We start from the raw sequence: 14,966 nt of genomic DNA, 5'->3' as shown, positions 1-14,966 counted from the left end.
CGCTATCCGCGATATGCCCGAACCATCTACAGTGAGGAACTTACGACTTAAGAAGATTTCTTGCTATGCTCAATTTTTATCGACGTTTCTTACCTCATGCAGCAACCATACAAGCACCTCTAAATTCCTTTTTGGTTGGAATCAAGAAAAACGATAAACGTGTTATAACCTGGACCGCAGAATCTCGCGAAGCGTTCCAAAAATGCAAAAATGATTTAATTTCGGCAACAAATTTGCAGTATCCTTCCGCATCTAAACCATTATCACTCTACGTTTATAAGGTGAGGGACTCCCGCTTTCCTAGCATGCTTTCGTGGTGTAGTGGTTCTACACGCTGGGCCGGCACTCCAGAGGTCCGCGGTTCGATTCCCGGCGAAGGCGATTGCTATTTTTTCAATCTCTCTTGCTTCCAAATATCCTAATGTCTCTACAGTGGCGCCTAAAATAAAAGGGGTGTTGAATGAGGATTCTCCACACCCAGGATTTGGCAATTGCGTTCCCTAAAAACCCCAGTCGCCCTTTAAAAAGGGGAGTTTATAAGATATTTCTCCCGCTTTCCTAGCGTGCCTTCGTGGTGTAGTGGTTCTGCACGCTGGGCCAGTACTCCAGACGTCCGCGTTTCGATTCCCGGCGAAGGCGTTGCATATTTTTCATCTCTTCTGCTTCCAAAAAATAACCTAATATCTCTACACGTTGACAAATCAACGACAGGTATAGGAGCAGTTTTAAAACAAAAAGGTCAAGAATTATGGAAACCACTTATTTTTTATGGAAACCACTTATTTTTCTAAAAACCACAGTTTTTAGAAAAATATAAATATATTTTTCTAATAAAATATAAACATATTTTTCTAAAAAACTCTCACTAGCACAAACCAGATACAGCACTTACGATCGCGAATTATTAGGAATTTATGAAGCTGTCAAATATTATCGGCATATGCTATAGGGACGCGTTTTCATGATCTTCACAGATCACAAATCCTTAATCTATACTTTACAGCAGCGTTCGGATAAAGCTTCTCCTCGTCAAATGAGACACCTAGACTTTATAGGGCAATTTTCAACAGATAAATCCGTTATATTGCGGGTTCGCAGAATATTGTAGCAGACATCTTGTCTCGTATTGAAGAACTAGCCGTTCCTTCGCCAATAAACTTTGCTGCCCTTGCGGATGAACAACACCGGGATTCAGAACTACAAACCCTCTTGAAAAGCAAATCTTTCACCAATCTCAACTTGCAGCCTATGCAGCTGTCACCTGGAAAATCACTTTATTGTGATGTTCAGGATTCAAGATTTCGACCTTATGTTCCCTCCGTGTTTCGCCATGCCATTTTTAGTCAGTTACATCGTCTGTCACATCCTGGCATCAAGGCTTTAAGGAAACTGATATAGCAACGTTTCGTATGGAATAGCATGCAAAAGGACATAGCCAATTGGACACCATCATGCTTGGAGTGCCAAAGATCTAAAACTGTCAGACACACCACCAGCCAACTTAAAAATTTTAATTTGTCCTCATCTCGCTTCAATCACGTGCACCTCAACTTGGTCGAGCACTTATATTTATTAATAATAATATAATACGTGAATAAAATTAATTATTATGTATGCATTTTTCTTACCTTGAAAATTTAGAAGCAAATTTATCATTTACTTCAAAGTCGATCCTTTCAAATTTTTCTCTTTCCACACTTAAAAATGCTAGATGACTTAGGGGATCTTGTCCCACCGTTGATTGTAAATATGTGAAAATTTATTTTAATTTCCTGAACGAACGTTCATAGTAAGTAGTATTTAAAGTGCGACTCTTAGGTTTGGAAAAACATATTCTCTATAGATCTGCAGTGGAGTTTTAGGTTCTGTTTCTTTTCTACTGCGGAGTAACGTCATGCAGTCACAGTCACTGCTCAAAACAATTAAGCTGTATTGTAGGTTCGGTATGAAATAACCATATAATCGATAACATTTTTGAACAAAAGAAAATAGAAGAGATTATACAGGAAAATTATAACGTTTACAAAGTTGGGAATATGCAAATTTAGTCTGTGACGTCGAAAACTATGCGTTTTAGATAAGGAGTAAGGAACGACCTGCATATGCTATAGGGACGCGTAATAATGCGTTTTGTAATAGAAGATTAAAACAATTCACATGCGTTGAATGCTTCGTAGCAGTGAATATACGACGTCTCAGCAAGATGACTTAGTTGAATCAGTAGCCAGGAAGGCCATCAGCCGTTTACAGGAGAGTCAAACGCAATCCATTGTAGCGAAATCTCAAAAAATGTCATTTCCAGATTATGGAATCGGATTTTGGAAACTGGATATATTTGAGAAATTCGGGACAAGGTCGTGTTATCGTTTTAAAATAAAAAGTGGGAGATATATGTGCATTTCGTTTTAAAAAATTAAAATATATCTCTACTTTAGAGAAATAAAGTGGTCAGAAACAACGTTTTGGCTGATGTACTGCAAGCATTTTATTACACAAATCAAGAAAATAAATAATTAATTATATTACAATAGTTATTAATTTTAAATATATTTTCCAGAAATCGATCAAAATAAAAACTGAAATTTTCCGGAAAATCTTGTTTGGAGACCATTTGGCGCCCCTGTACGAGCGGCGCCCGGGGCATCATGCACCCCCTTGCCCCCCTCTCGCTACGCCACTGTACGTATGTGTATATGTTACCGTGAAAGACCGATATTGGAGAATGTCGACTTTCACCGGAGAATGTCAACATTCACCAAATACGTCGGTGAAAGATCGAATATTGCATTACATTCTTGTACATTCGGACCCTCACCGGTGCATGTCGACAATCACAGATATGCTCTGGTGTAGGTCGAAAAGAGAGGAGTATATGTACGTGCTGTCATTGCAAAAGAAAGTTTTCCACAAATAAATGCAGTTGTAAAAGCAAGGGCCTCTTGTGCAATTCAAAGTGCCATAATAGTTTAATTTGTTGCAATAAATATGATTTGAATGACGTAATTTAGTAAGATTTTAACTTCTATTATTTTCTTTTCTCATTTTGAATGTACTGTGTGTTTTAAGTTCTTATATTCTTCAGTTCTTATTTTAAGTCTCAAGTGTGTTTTTTGCGACTGAATGACGGTGAAGAAAATATAATATTCTATATGTTCAACATTCACCATTAATACATGGTGAATGTCGACATTAACCGGTGTAAATTAGAAAAAAAAGTATTTGGAAAATATTTCGGACATACACCAAGCGACTATGTGAATGTTGACATTCACCGGTGAAAGTCGACATTCTCCAGATTTCAGTGTTTCACCGTAACATATGTTATCACATGTCACAGAATAGTTCATATATGATGGAATTATCAAGTTCAGGATTTTTAATTTTGTAGTGTTAATTTAAAAAAAAAATCAATTTGTTTTGTAATTGGTTTGCTGTGCTATTTAGTGAAATGTAGAGAACAAACTGCCAAGCAAGAGATTCTTTTATTTTACAGTTGTTTTGCTGTGTTGCTTTATGAAATGCAGGGTACCACGCACGAAGCAAGAAATCGAGGCCGACTTCAAAAGAAAAGAAATAACAAGAAGATTCAGATTTTTATTGGATCGAGTGCAGATCGAAGATACAAGTTTACGGACAGGTAGTTCAAGATTTCGCTTTCTTTTACATTTGTTGTTATTCTTCCTTCATATTCGTCTGAAATGTAAAAGATTTTCTAAAGTGTATTATGCAACGATGTCATATGCGGTCTACCGCTTTTAAATATTTATTTATTTCTTAGATGGCGGCACTGAAACGCTATTTTTTTAATATGAAGATAAATACAAGGCATTAAGAATATAAAAAAATTAATATAATTGCATTGATTAATTTAATAATCCATTGCATTTTAAATTTTAATAGCTTCATAATTCAATAATAATAGCTTCATAAAAAATCTGATATGAACACTACATGACTTCCTTGTCCATTAAATTATATGCATTTTTTGCTTCCCTTCATTCAAATTTACTTCCTCGAGTTATTCTAACTTAATTAACCGATCCGTCAAGGCAGGTTGAAAATGAGATCAGAATTTGCAAATTTTGAAATTAAATGATACGCACGATTTTGTCGCACGGGAGTCAAACTTCTTATAATTTTATATTTTTATAATGAGTGTAAACTGTTCCAAGTACTACTTCCCAATAAAGAACACCCACCGGACCAGATATTTTGTCCCTTAAGTACAGGTATCCCTTCTTCAGAGGATATAAACTAAAAAAAAAAAAAAAAATGTCATTTAATTATAAATTCAGGTTGTAACAAGTTTTAAATAAATGATATATAAATAAGTAACATAGTCACAAGAATAAATTGAATTTAATGAAAAAAATCAAACTTAAATACATATTTAATTAAATATTCTTTGCGCTATTGCTGCAAGGAATGGCGCAAAAGTAAGAGGTAACATAGGTAACATAGTCACAGATAACAAAGAGGTAACATAGTCACAGATATTTATCTGAATTTGAAGTTAATCGAAAATGAAAATTCTTAATTAAAAAAGTTTAAATATTACAAAAATATATGAAATGAACCATAAAGTTTTGCACTTACAGAAATTTATTGAAAATAATCTCTTAGTTTATTTGAAAGTCTATGCATTGCAAGCATTTGTTTTCATGTGGTTATGAAAATCACAAAATGATCTTTATTAAAGTCACTAATAAGTTCTTCACTGTCACTAACTGTTATCATGATTTTTACTTCCATGTACGAAGTAAAAAGGAAGTATTGTAATCTCGAAAAGTTTCAGGCAGCATATTTCAACGAAAATATCCATTTTGAACGTTATCGAATGCAATTTAACGATGTTTTTGCGTGACATCTGTACGTAAGTACAGAATAAAGGACTCTTTTTTTTCTCCAAAAATATTATAAAACTAATTTAAAATGAATTCTAAAGAGAATTTTTCGTGGCGTCTGTGAGTATGTACGTATGTATCTCGCATAACTCAAAAACGAGTAGCCTCAGAACGTTAAAATTTTGTATATGGGACTGCTATAACATGTAGATGTGCACCTCGTATTTTGGTTGCAATTGGCCGCACCAAAAGTATACAAACATATATATATATATATATATATATATCCATTCTGTTACTCGGCTCAGTGATCTCAGTTTCTTTATTCTTATATGTTTGTAAATTTGCATTTTTTGCTTTAAAGATGATTTAATTATATTGTTCTTATCTTCTGGATAAGGTTTTTATGCCTTTAGTAAATCTGCATGGAATATTTTTAGAATTATCAGCAATTTAAAAGTTATTTAAGTTCCGATAAGCCTAATAATTTTTTCCATGGCGGCCATTGCTTGTTTACATTTGAAACAGCAGAATAGTAGATTTGTTGCCAATCTAGAGAAAGTAAGCTTGGCAATAACAAAGATAACGCCTTCTTAAATCATGCTTAATCCATTCTGGAATTGATTCGAGGAAATAACTGTTTAAGAGTTACTTCATAATTTTCAATACAGACATTTTGAGTTTTAATGTATTTTTGCCTTGTCGTGAAGTGAGAACTGAATTAATTGAATGAGAAATACTTAATCGTCTGTAAAAACTGTTTTTTCTGTTGTTGTTTGTTTGTTGTTCTTGTTCTTTGTTTTAATTTCTTTTATAGTACATCGTTTTAGATTTATTATAGCATTTGAATAGAACATGTGGTCACTATTAGATAGTTCTTAAGATGATATAAATGTTGTGCATTCTGAATTAAAAAGTGAATGAAATGTAACGCTGTTAAGTGAACCTAGGGTCAGAATGTCGCTATGGTAAACAAATATAGTGAATTTTAAAGAGCGCATTCGCTATCGATGAAGTAGATTTAATTCAATCCAATAAGTTTAAATGAAATGCAAGAAAAAATGGGTATAATTTAATATTCCGTACAAGGAAGTCATGTGGTGCACACATCAGATTATTTTTGTAATTAAGATATGTATTTTAAAGCAACTGTACAGTTTTTTATGTCACACTTTTCGTCTAGCTTTGATACATCTTCTTTATTGCTTTTCAAGCTATTTTTATCAAAGCTCACATCAACTACCGTCGAAATAAAATATTTTATGTCGCCACTGGTGTCTTCAATACACACGTTTTCATCGATTTCTAAATATACTTGCATTTGAGCACTGCCACTGATTTTGACAAGTTCCACCAAATAACTTGAATTTCAAAGCCTGCTTTCTTAAATCAGTGCTGAACAGAACTTTGTGATATTGAACTTTGTTATCCACTATATACAATCAATACATTCACACATTTTGTTAGCTCATTATTTCCTCAAGCAGCTTGACAAAGAACATAGCGGGAAAAACAGTTTTCTGTAATGAACTTTAAAGCTTCTAATTATACCATAGTCCATATTAAAGGCTGTAATTCACTGTACAGTCACATTCAGTGAATTGCGGGTGAATTGTCAAGAAATAGCAGAAAGATATTGTTCCATCTATAAAGTCTAACTTTTTTTTTTTACTATCGTAAAATGTAACTTAACATTTTGAATCGATTTTAAACGTCTTATCACTGAGTCTAAGAGAGTGAGCACAGAAACTTCCAAAGGATATAAATGATCCTTTAATTTTAAAATTCATAAGATGGACAGAAGGCATTCCTGGTACTTGCAAAGCCCGTCAACACCTATGGCGAGAAAATGTTGAAAATTAAAAGCAAATATAATTTAAATACCAAATTTTTAAATTAGTCTGCGTAACCCTTGGCTACACGGAGTAATTTAGTCGCGAATGCTCCGAAATCACCGGCATGAACTTAAACTATCGGCAAGTAGCAACGCCGAAGACAGGACTGGAATAGCAAACTACTAGTAACGAAGACTTCAAATGGCAGAAAACGCTCTGACTTAATAATCTCGAACCATCAATTAAATACACGAGAGATAATTTGCATTCTGATGAGAAAACGGGAAGAGAGAAGTGACAGTAAAGATTTAAAACACACACACACACACAAAAAAAAAAAAAAAAAAAAAAAAAAATCTGAAATTTTTCAGATTTTAAATTACGTCCAAAGGGGCGTTTTTTTAACGTTTTGAGTGTTACCTTTATTTATTAAATATCATGTTCTTTGCACTTAAACCATAAAATTCAGTTCAAGAGCAATATCGCAAAATAATGTTAAATTAAGCATATCTTTAGAATTTCCGATATACACAGTCTCGCGAGCTGGAGATAAAAGTATTTTTTTTCTATATAACGTTGCCATTTCTCGCTTTTAAAGCATTGAGTTTGTAAATCAAAAATTCGTTAAAGTTTTACAAAATATAAAATCTATAATAAAACAAATTCCAAATTTGGGATTTCAGATGCCCATATTCGCAGTAGGATTTCGTCATTCAAAATTCGATGGCTCTATGTACCATTGTTTTATCACAATGCGAGAAATAGACAATCATTTATGCAGATTTTTCATTATTTAATTTCTTCAAATATAATGCAGGACTCTAACATTTTGTGGCAACAGTTTGAAAAGTGAACCGACGTTTATGAGTCCGACGCAAAATGCCAAAACGAAAGCAATAGTCCTTCGGGACTGAAATCCCTTTGGACTAATAACACTCTTTGAACAAATTAAATAAAGCCTGCATATCAAAGCAATACACCATTCAGACATTATGCTTTGCATCCCTTTTTATTGCGATGCCAGTAGAGCGATAAAACTTTTGGACTGGTTTTTTAAGCACTTTGCTTTTCTGGCTTTTCCAGTTACAACTGGAAAGGCTCAAATTCTCCTCCCGTGTTACAAAAAAGTTGCACAGTGAGACGTTCCTTGGAGCGTTTACCCCCGGACCACTTTTCTCTTTTGAAACACAGAGCTTTACTAGGCGAAATTCGGTAAAAATACGCCAGTTTCATCTGCACTGTAGATGATTTTAGCCTCATATTCTTCACAAATTTCATTTAGCATTTTTATCCATTCTGTTACATGTTGCATATGTATTGATTTTTCATCAGAGCAAATAGTTTTAAAAGTAATGTTATGTGTTTGCTTAAATTGTTCTAGCAAAACATTTGATACTCTGAAGTTGTGTAGTCCGACTTTCCGAAACTTGTTTTTCCTGCATTCATACTCTCCTTAAAAGAACATTATTATGTTCTTTTAAGGAGAGTAACTCCTTCCATTCTCCTTAAAGAACATTATTAGCTCTTATAGAACAAAACCAAACGAACAATAGTGTATCAATTTCACATGCTTCAGTTTTTTTTAGTCCAAAGGGATTTGAATCCCGAAGGACTATTAGTTTCGTTTTGGCATTTTGCGTCGGACTCATAAATGTCGGTTCACTTTTCAAACTGTTGCCACAAAATGTTAGAGTCCTGCATTATATTTGAAGAAATTAAATAATGAAAAATCTGCATAAATGTATGTATATTTCTCGTATTGTGATAAAACAACGGTACATAGAGTCATCGAATTTTGAATAACGTACTCCTCCAACGAATATGAGCATGTGGAAGACCAAATTTGAAATTTGAAATTTGTTTTATGATCGATTTCCTATTTTTTAAAACTTTGACGAATTTTTGATTAACAAACTCAAGGATTTCAAAGCGAGCAATGGCAACGTTGTGCAGAAAAACCATTTTTATCTCCAGCGCGTGAGTCTCTGTATCGGAAATTCTAAAGATATGCTCGTTTTAAAACTATTTTGCGATATTGCTGTTGCACTGGATCTTATGGTTTAAGTGCGAGGAACATGATATTTAATAAAGAAAGGTAACACACAAAATGTTAAAAAACGCCCCTTTGGACGTAATTTAAAATCTGAAACATTTCAGTTTTTTTTTTTATTATTATTTATTTATTTTTTAAAGATATTATAGTCTTGGAATGTTCATTTGAATTAGTAATCCACAACATTTTTATTTCTCCTTTATCCTTGAGCACAGTGGTTTCGAAACTGCGCGATGCGGCATCCGGGGAGTCACGGCCTCTTCGCAGGAGCGACATGAAATATTGTACAAAACTTTACAATTAATTGAACTGAGATATTAATCGAACTGACCTAACTATATATATATATATATATCTAGATTTTTTTTCTGTGGTTTGATTTTACTTGATCCTATCTAAAAGTCAAGTCGCCGGTGCAAAATATTCTTGCGAACCTGACAGACTTGTCCAAGCTTGAATAATCGTGATACCCTTACCTTTCAGATTATCGGGACATCATTAGATTTTGAAATAAATCTACCGAATAAAAATATGGCTCTAATTTTTCTTCGGTTCATCTCTCAAAAACCAATTAACTTCTATAAAAAAAAACTGTGGAGTTGAATCGAACAACTCGACTAAGTCTTTGCAAACTTGCATCTCCAGACTACAATCTTGTTTCAATATGCCACAGTAACTGGTTTAAAAATTTGTCTTTTTATCCACAAAGTAATGAGAAAAACACTGATTTAAAAGGATGAGCTTTATTTTAATTAATAAATCTAATACACATTTTTAGGATACCATACAGCTGCTTAATAAAAGTTTTGACAGCAGACGATTTCTGTGCAACGAAGTGAAAAATACGCACGCCGAGAAGTTACTCTCGTAACTATAAATGTGATCTTGATAGTAGGTTTCTGAACAGTGATAGTTCGAGTTGGAATCAAAACCAAGCAGATATCTTAGATAAACAATAAAACTGGTAGAACTAGCACAAGAGAACTCATCAAGTTGAACGGAGAACTTGGCATGAACTTTGACACTGAAGTTTTTCTGTATCTTCAGCCATTTCATCAATGCGCCTTTGCAATGTATTCGCATTCACTGATATTCATTTGTAAAACAGTACCATAACCTTACAAAGTCTGGTATTCTTAGGAAGAATACAAATACCGAACTCTAAAAAGACTATAGAAGAATTATCTTCAAGTCCGATACAAAAACAAAAGTCAGAAGAAGAGTGTATTAGACCCCTTTCTTTGAACGCAAAGAAATAACAATGACCCAACTTGGGTTTACACAAGCCAACACTTCTGGCTTAAGTAAGCAATAATGAGCTAGAATAAAATGCAGTACAATTAGCCTAACAGTTCACAGTTTAAAGTAACGCGCAGGAAAGGCTCTGGTTTGTAGAAAACCGTCGAGACAAGCTTAATGGCTAGAAGCACTCAACGCCACAGAATCAAATCGCTATTAAATCGCGGTAACAAAATGGCCTCAAGTAGGCAGAAATGCTCTAAAATCATCTTGCGAAACCTTCGCTTAAATAGCACTTCTTTATATATCATCTTTATATCCCTCAATCTGAATAAACGCTTGCTATCTCATTTACATTCTGGTATGAAAAGCATGGGTGAAAAGAGAGTGATAGAAAACTTCTCAAAATAACTTTAACTCAAAATTAACTCTTAACCAAAAATAAATAAATAAATCCTTACAAGCTTTTCTTATAATAGTTTCAATTATTTCTTAAACTGCAGGAATAACGACGTCCTTTGCAATTATTTATGATTTTTCTTTATGTGCTCAATGCAATGACCAAAATATTCAGAAAGCAGTATTTACTTTAGAGCAAAGAGGAAAGTTTCTGACGAGCACCTGGCGCATGTGAGCAGGAAGAAGGTGAAAGTTACAAAAGAATTTCGAATGTGTGTAAGATAATCTTGGTATCATTTTGCATTTTTTGTTCGTAAAGTTGGAAACGAACCGCAAATGAGATATCACAGGCTGCAAAAAAGGAGCCACTGTGTTTGGCCGGAAACACGACGACAATGTTGTAAAGGCTGCGGTGTTCTGGAGTGTGACAGTACCTGCCAAAGTACAGTGCATAAGTAATTCCAGAATTAGCACTTGACTTCTTGCTATCCGATGCCTTACTAAATTTTAAAAATGTTGCCGATTCTAAATTTCCCGCCAAACACAGCCGTACTGGCCCTGAACAATAGCATTTATCCCAAACAAATGATCCAGAGAGATGCTTAAGACGATATTATTCCTGAGGGATCATCTGCATGTGAGGCCATGGCTGCCGCTAATCGATTTCAAAATAAACAGATTCTTGTCGCAGGTTAATACTGGACCATCTCTTAGCGTACTCTGCACCGACAGCTGCAAACAGCATGGAATTATTCAGCAGTAATCCCAAGTGGCGTCCTCAGTCAGCACCGCGTCAGATCGCAGAGGCTCCAAAACAGAACAGACTTCAGTAGAATAAACACTTCAACACTGGATCGTGGATGGCTGGCGACGTGTCGTATGATCAGACGAAATCACGCTTCTGCTTTTGTTCCAATGATGCACGTTGCTGCGTCATCAGGAGGCCCTGAGCGGCATATAATCGGGACTGTATCCAAAAATCAATGCAAATCCGGGCGTGAAAGTATGATGCTCTGTGCGCGCATTTTGGTAACTGGAGTTGGACCACTAGTACAAGTCCACACTTCGGATGAAGGCCGTAGTACCTATCAATTTCAAGTAAGGCGTTGGACATCAACTTCGTGTTTTGTGAACCAGTTCTGAGCACGTCTGTTTCAGTGCACTGTACAGTTGTCTTTGTAGTCAGGTTTATGGATATAATCCCTCTCCATGCAGAAAATTCGTATAAGGAATGACGTGGTCTTCCAGCCAGATGTGCTCAGAACTGGTTCACAAAACACGAAGTTGATGTCCAACGCCTCATTTGGCCAGGGGATTTATCTGACCTTAACATCATTGAGAAAATTTGGGATATTTTGGATTAGTTGTCAAAAAGAACGTTGCACGTCCATAGTCACAAGCCGAAATGATAGTCAGATTGACAGGCGAATGTAAAAAATCACTGTAAGTGCTATCCAACACCATGTTGACAAGCATGCCCCGCATGATCCCAAGCTGCGATCAAGGGAGACAGTAAAGTAACCAAGTATTAAAATTTGATTTCGTAATACTTTGCTCCAGTTATTTATTCTAAGAAAATTATTACATCAGGTGATTAATTTTCGTTTTATTGTCAGTTTGGGGGCTGCTTTTATGAATGATTTTATAACTGGTTTATGTGCGTGTTTCTCTTTCCGTCTTCTTAAAAATGTCCACCTTGTCAGGATGGAGCTCCCAAAAATGATCTTCCATTTTTTACTGGTTTCATCGCGTCGTTACCAAATTTTTTTATAGAGAAGACAACATGAGCCTCGTTTCGCTTGCTAACGAAGGAGTGAAACTAAATTTCATATATTCCAATGAAAATAGTCTGAAATTCTTTTAAAAATCTTAAGCTGCCGTAGCTGGTACTGAGGCTATAACAAAATACACTCATGTCCATAAATTAAGGATAATTCGGAGTCACGCGGAAATCGAACTCTAAAATAAATATATCACCTGTAAAATCACTCCACACATCTTCAAGAATCATATGCAAATTTCAGAAAGTAACCAGATGACACCGATGGTACGTCACAGTGACGAGAGTGTAAGAGAGTGATATATAAGGAATACAGGCAAAGAAGTAAAATTGTTCGCTGGCGCTTTATAAGCATTTCAGTGCAATAACCGTATAGTTATAACACAAAGGACGCATTTGGATGATTTTTTACGTGGTAGAATTATCGACCGTCTGGAATGTGGGCGTACCCAACTGGAAGTATCAGACGAACTTGGAATTGCCCAGAGTGTCATCTCCAGGCTTTGGCAACGATTCCAAGATGATGGAAATGTGAGTAGACGTTACAGCACAGGTAGCCCCAGAGTTACAACGCCGAATGAGGACCGGTATTTGGCAGTTACTGCCAAAAGAAACGGGCGGAAGACAGCTTCAGATCTGTCTCGTCGGCTCTCTTCAGCCACTGGTAAGACAATTTCAAGGCAGACCGTGTACAGACGCTTAGGGCAGATTGGTCTATATGCTCGTAGACCTGTCAGATGCGTTCCACTTACTGCAACTCACTGTAGCCTTCGGTTACCCTGGAATAGAGAGCATGCATTGTGGACACCGCAACAGTGGGCTTGTGTGATGTTTTCCGACGAGTCCAGGTTTAGCTTTCAGTCTGATTCTTGCCGGACTTCATATGGAGAGCTCCAGGTACCCGTTACCACCAAGAAAACATCATTGAACGACAGCGTTACCGTGGTCCAGGAGTCCTCGTTTGAGGTGGAATTATTCTCGAATCTAGAACTGACCTGCATATTCAAATTGGAACCATGGCAAGCCAAATCTATAGGGACGTCATTCTGGAACAACATGTACTTTTGTTTCGTTGCGCCATGGGCGCACAATTTGTATTTATGGATGACAACGCCCGTCCTCACCGTGCAAACATAGTAAGTGAATGCCTTCAATCGGAGGATATCACCCGTATGGACTGGCCAGCATTCTCAACGGACTTGAATCCAGTAGAGCACGTGTGGGACATGCTTGGCCGACGAGTTGCAGCCCGTCAACCTCCTCCTACATGTCTACCGGAACTTCGGAGAGCATTGATTTTTGAGTGGTGTAATATCCTCCAAGATCAGATCGATAATTTGATACTCAGCATGCCTAGGCGTTGTATGGACTGTATTGCATCGTCTGGGAGACATACAATGTATTAACAATCATACCAACCATGTAATATTGGGTTTTTGTAAAGAGTTTTTTTTTTTTTTTTTTTTTTTTTTTTTGTAATTTGCTTCAGGGAGAAAAAATCGCTAATTTTTTTAATAATATCAAACATATAGCATCTTTTTTTGCTCTTTACCTTTTGTTTAATAAATAAGCTTTAAGTTTACAAATAAGTCAAATTTGTTTTGCTTCTATCTCTTCCTTTGCCTGATTTTCCATTATCCTTAATTTATGGACATGAATATAATTCAAATTGCATTTAGTAAGCAAAAAGTGATGTCACACTTAATTTATTTTGAAATCCGAAGATAAACCTTCAGTTCGAAATAATCAAATAAAAAATAACTTAATTAAAGCATTTCCTTATTTTGCAAGTTAAGCCGAAAATTTAATAAATCATGTATTTCAAAATTTAGAATGGAATAAAAATTTGCTTAAAAGAAATCCCTAATTGCACTTCAAACTCGCTTTTCATTCTCATAGAGGCAGGGCGAAATTAGAAACTATCATTATGAATTATAACCTCGAATAAACTATTTCAATACAAATATAATAAAATTATCTCAAAGCATCGTTATAAATGAAAAACACATCATTATAAATTATAACCTCGACTAAACTAGTTTAATATGAATATAATAATCCGAATAAACTATCTTAAAGCGAGAGGTTTTAATTTAATAATATCGTTGCAGTTGATTTCGCTTTGGTTATTTACATTTTTTAACAAACATAAAATATAATTAATGAGTCCTTCTTCTTCTTTTTTATACATATACTAAAATTTGCATTTAATAACCCTGTTAGGGTTTGTCAATTAATGAGCAATTTAATATAATATTCTTAATTTAATGAATTAATTTTTAGCTTGCTAAATTTTTCATTCGGTAAGACTAAGAGATTTTTGCATTTCTCAGGGCACCAAGCACACTGATGAAAATAACATGAGAAATGTGAAAGCTATTTTCGGACTTTTTTCAACTTTTTATTGTCCTTTACGCTTGAGTTTCAAAGTTCAATTAGTTTTTTATTCGCGCTGTTAAATGGAATATAAATTTAAAATTTAGACTAGATTTTTCAAATTATTACTTTCTCTCTGTTTTTTTCTTTTCTTTCTTTCTTCCCCCCCCTCCCCTGTCTATACGCAGTGAACTGAAAAAGTGAAACTCAAGCCTTAAAGACCATAAAAATACAAAAAGAGGTTTTACTTTTGTCGTGAGATCAAGAAGCTGCTAAGAACAAGAATTAAATCTTTTGATTCAAAATTGCATCACCGATAGCAACCGTACATTAACTTGAAAAAATGAATGATATTTTAAAGCTGCCAAAATAAATTACGTTAGAGATTCCAAAAAATCATTCGGATAAGTATTTTTTGTTCTATCGGATGTTAGAAAGAT

General features: G+C 34.9%; 1 protein-coding gene and 1 non-coding gene across 2 annotated transcripts in view; both read left to right on the top strand.

Annotated features, from left to right (window-relative positions):
- Positions 1-14,966, top strand: part of LOC118197436 (uncharacterized) — a 65,506-nt gene that overhangs the window by 44,202 nt on the left and 6,338 nt on the right. The window contains exon 3 of the mRNA XM_085812742.1: positions 3,494-3,637. Within this exon, the coding sequence (XP_085668868.1) occupies positions 3,494-3,637 (144 nt within the window). The remainder of the gene's footprint in view (positions 1-3,493; positions 3,638-14,966) is intronic.
- Positions 308-381, top strand: TRNAA-GGC (transfer RNA alanine (anticodon GGC)). The gene has a single exon. It is a non-coding gene; the product is annotated as a tRNA-Ala (tRNA).

Source organism: Stegodyphus dumicola, chromosome 3 (genome assembly GCF_044657685.1).
Source record: "Stegodyphus dumicola isolate Sdum_Otavi_A_Nest chromosome 3, ASM4465768v1".
Classification (NCBI taxonomy): Eukaryota; Metazoa; Arthropoda; class Arachnida; order Araneae; family Eresidae; genus Stegodyphus; species Stegodyphus dumicola.
The sequence above is the reverse complement of the archived record's forward strand: the minus strand, read 5'-3'. Positions and strand labels throughout refer to the sequence as shown.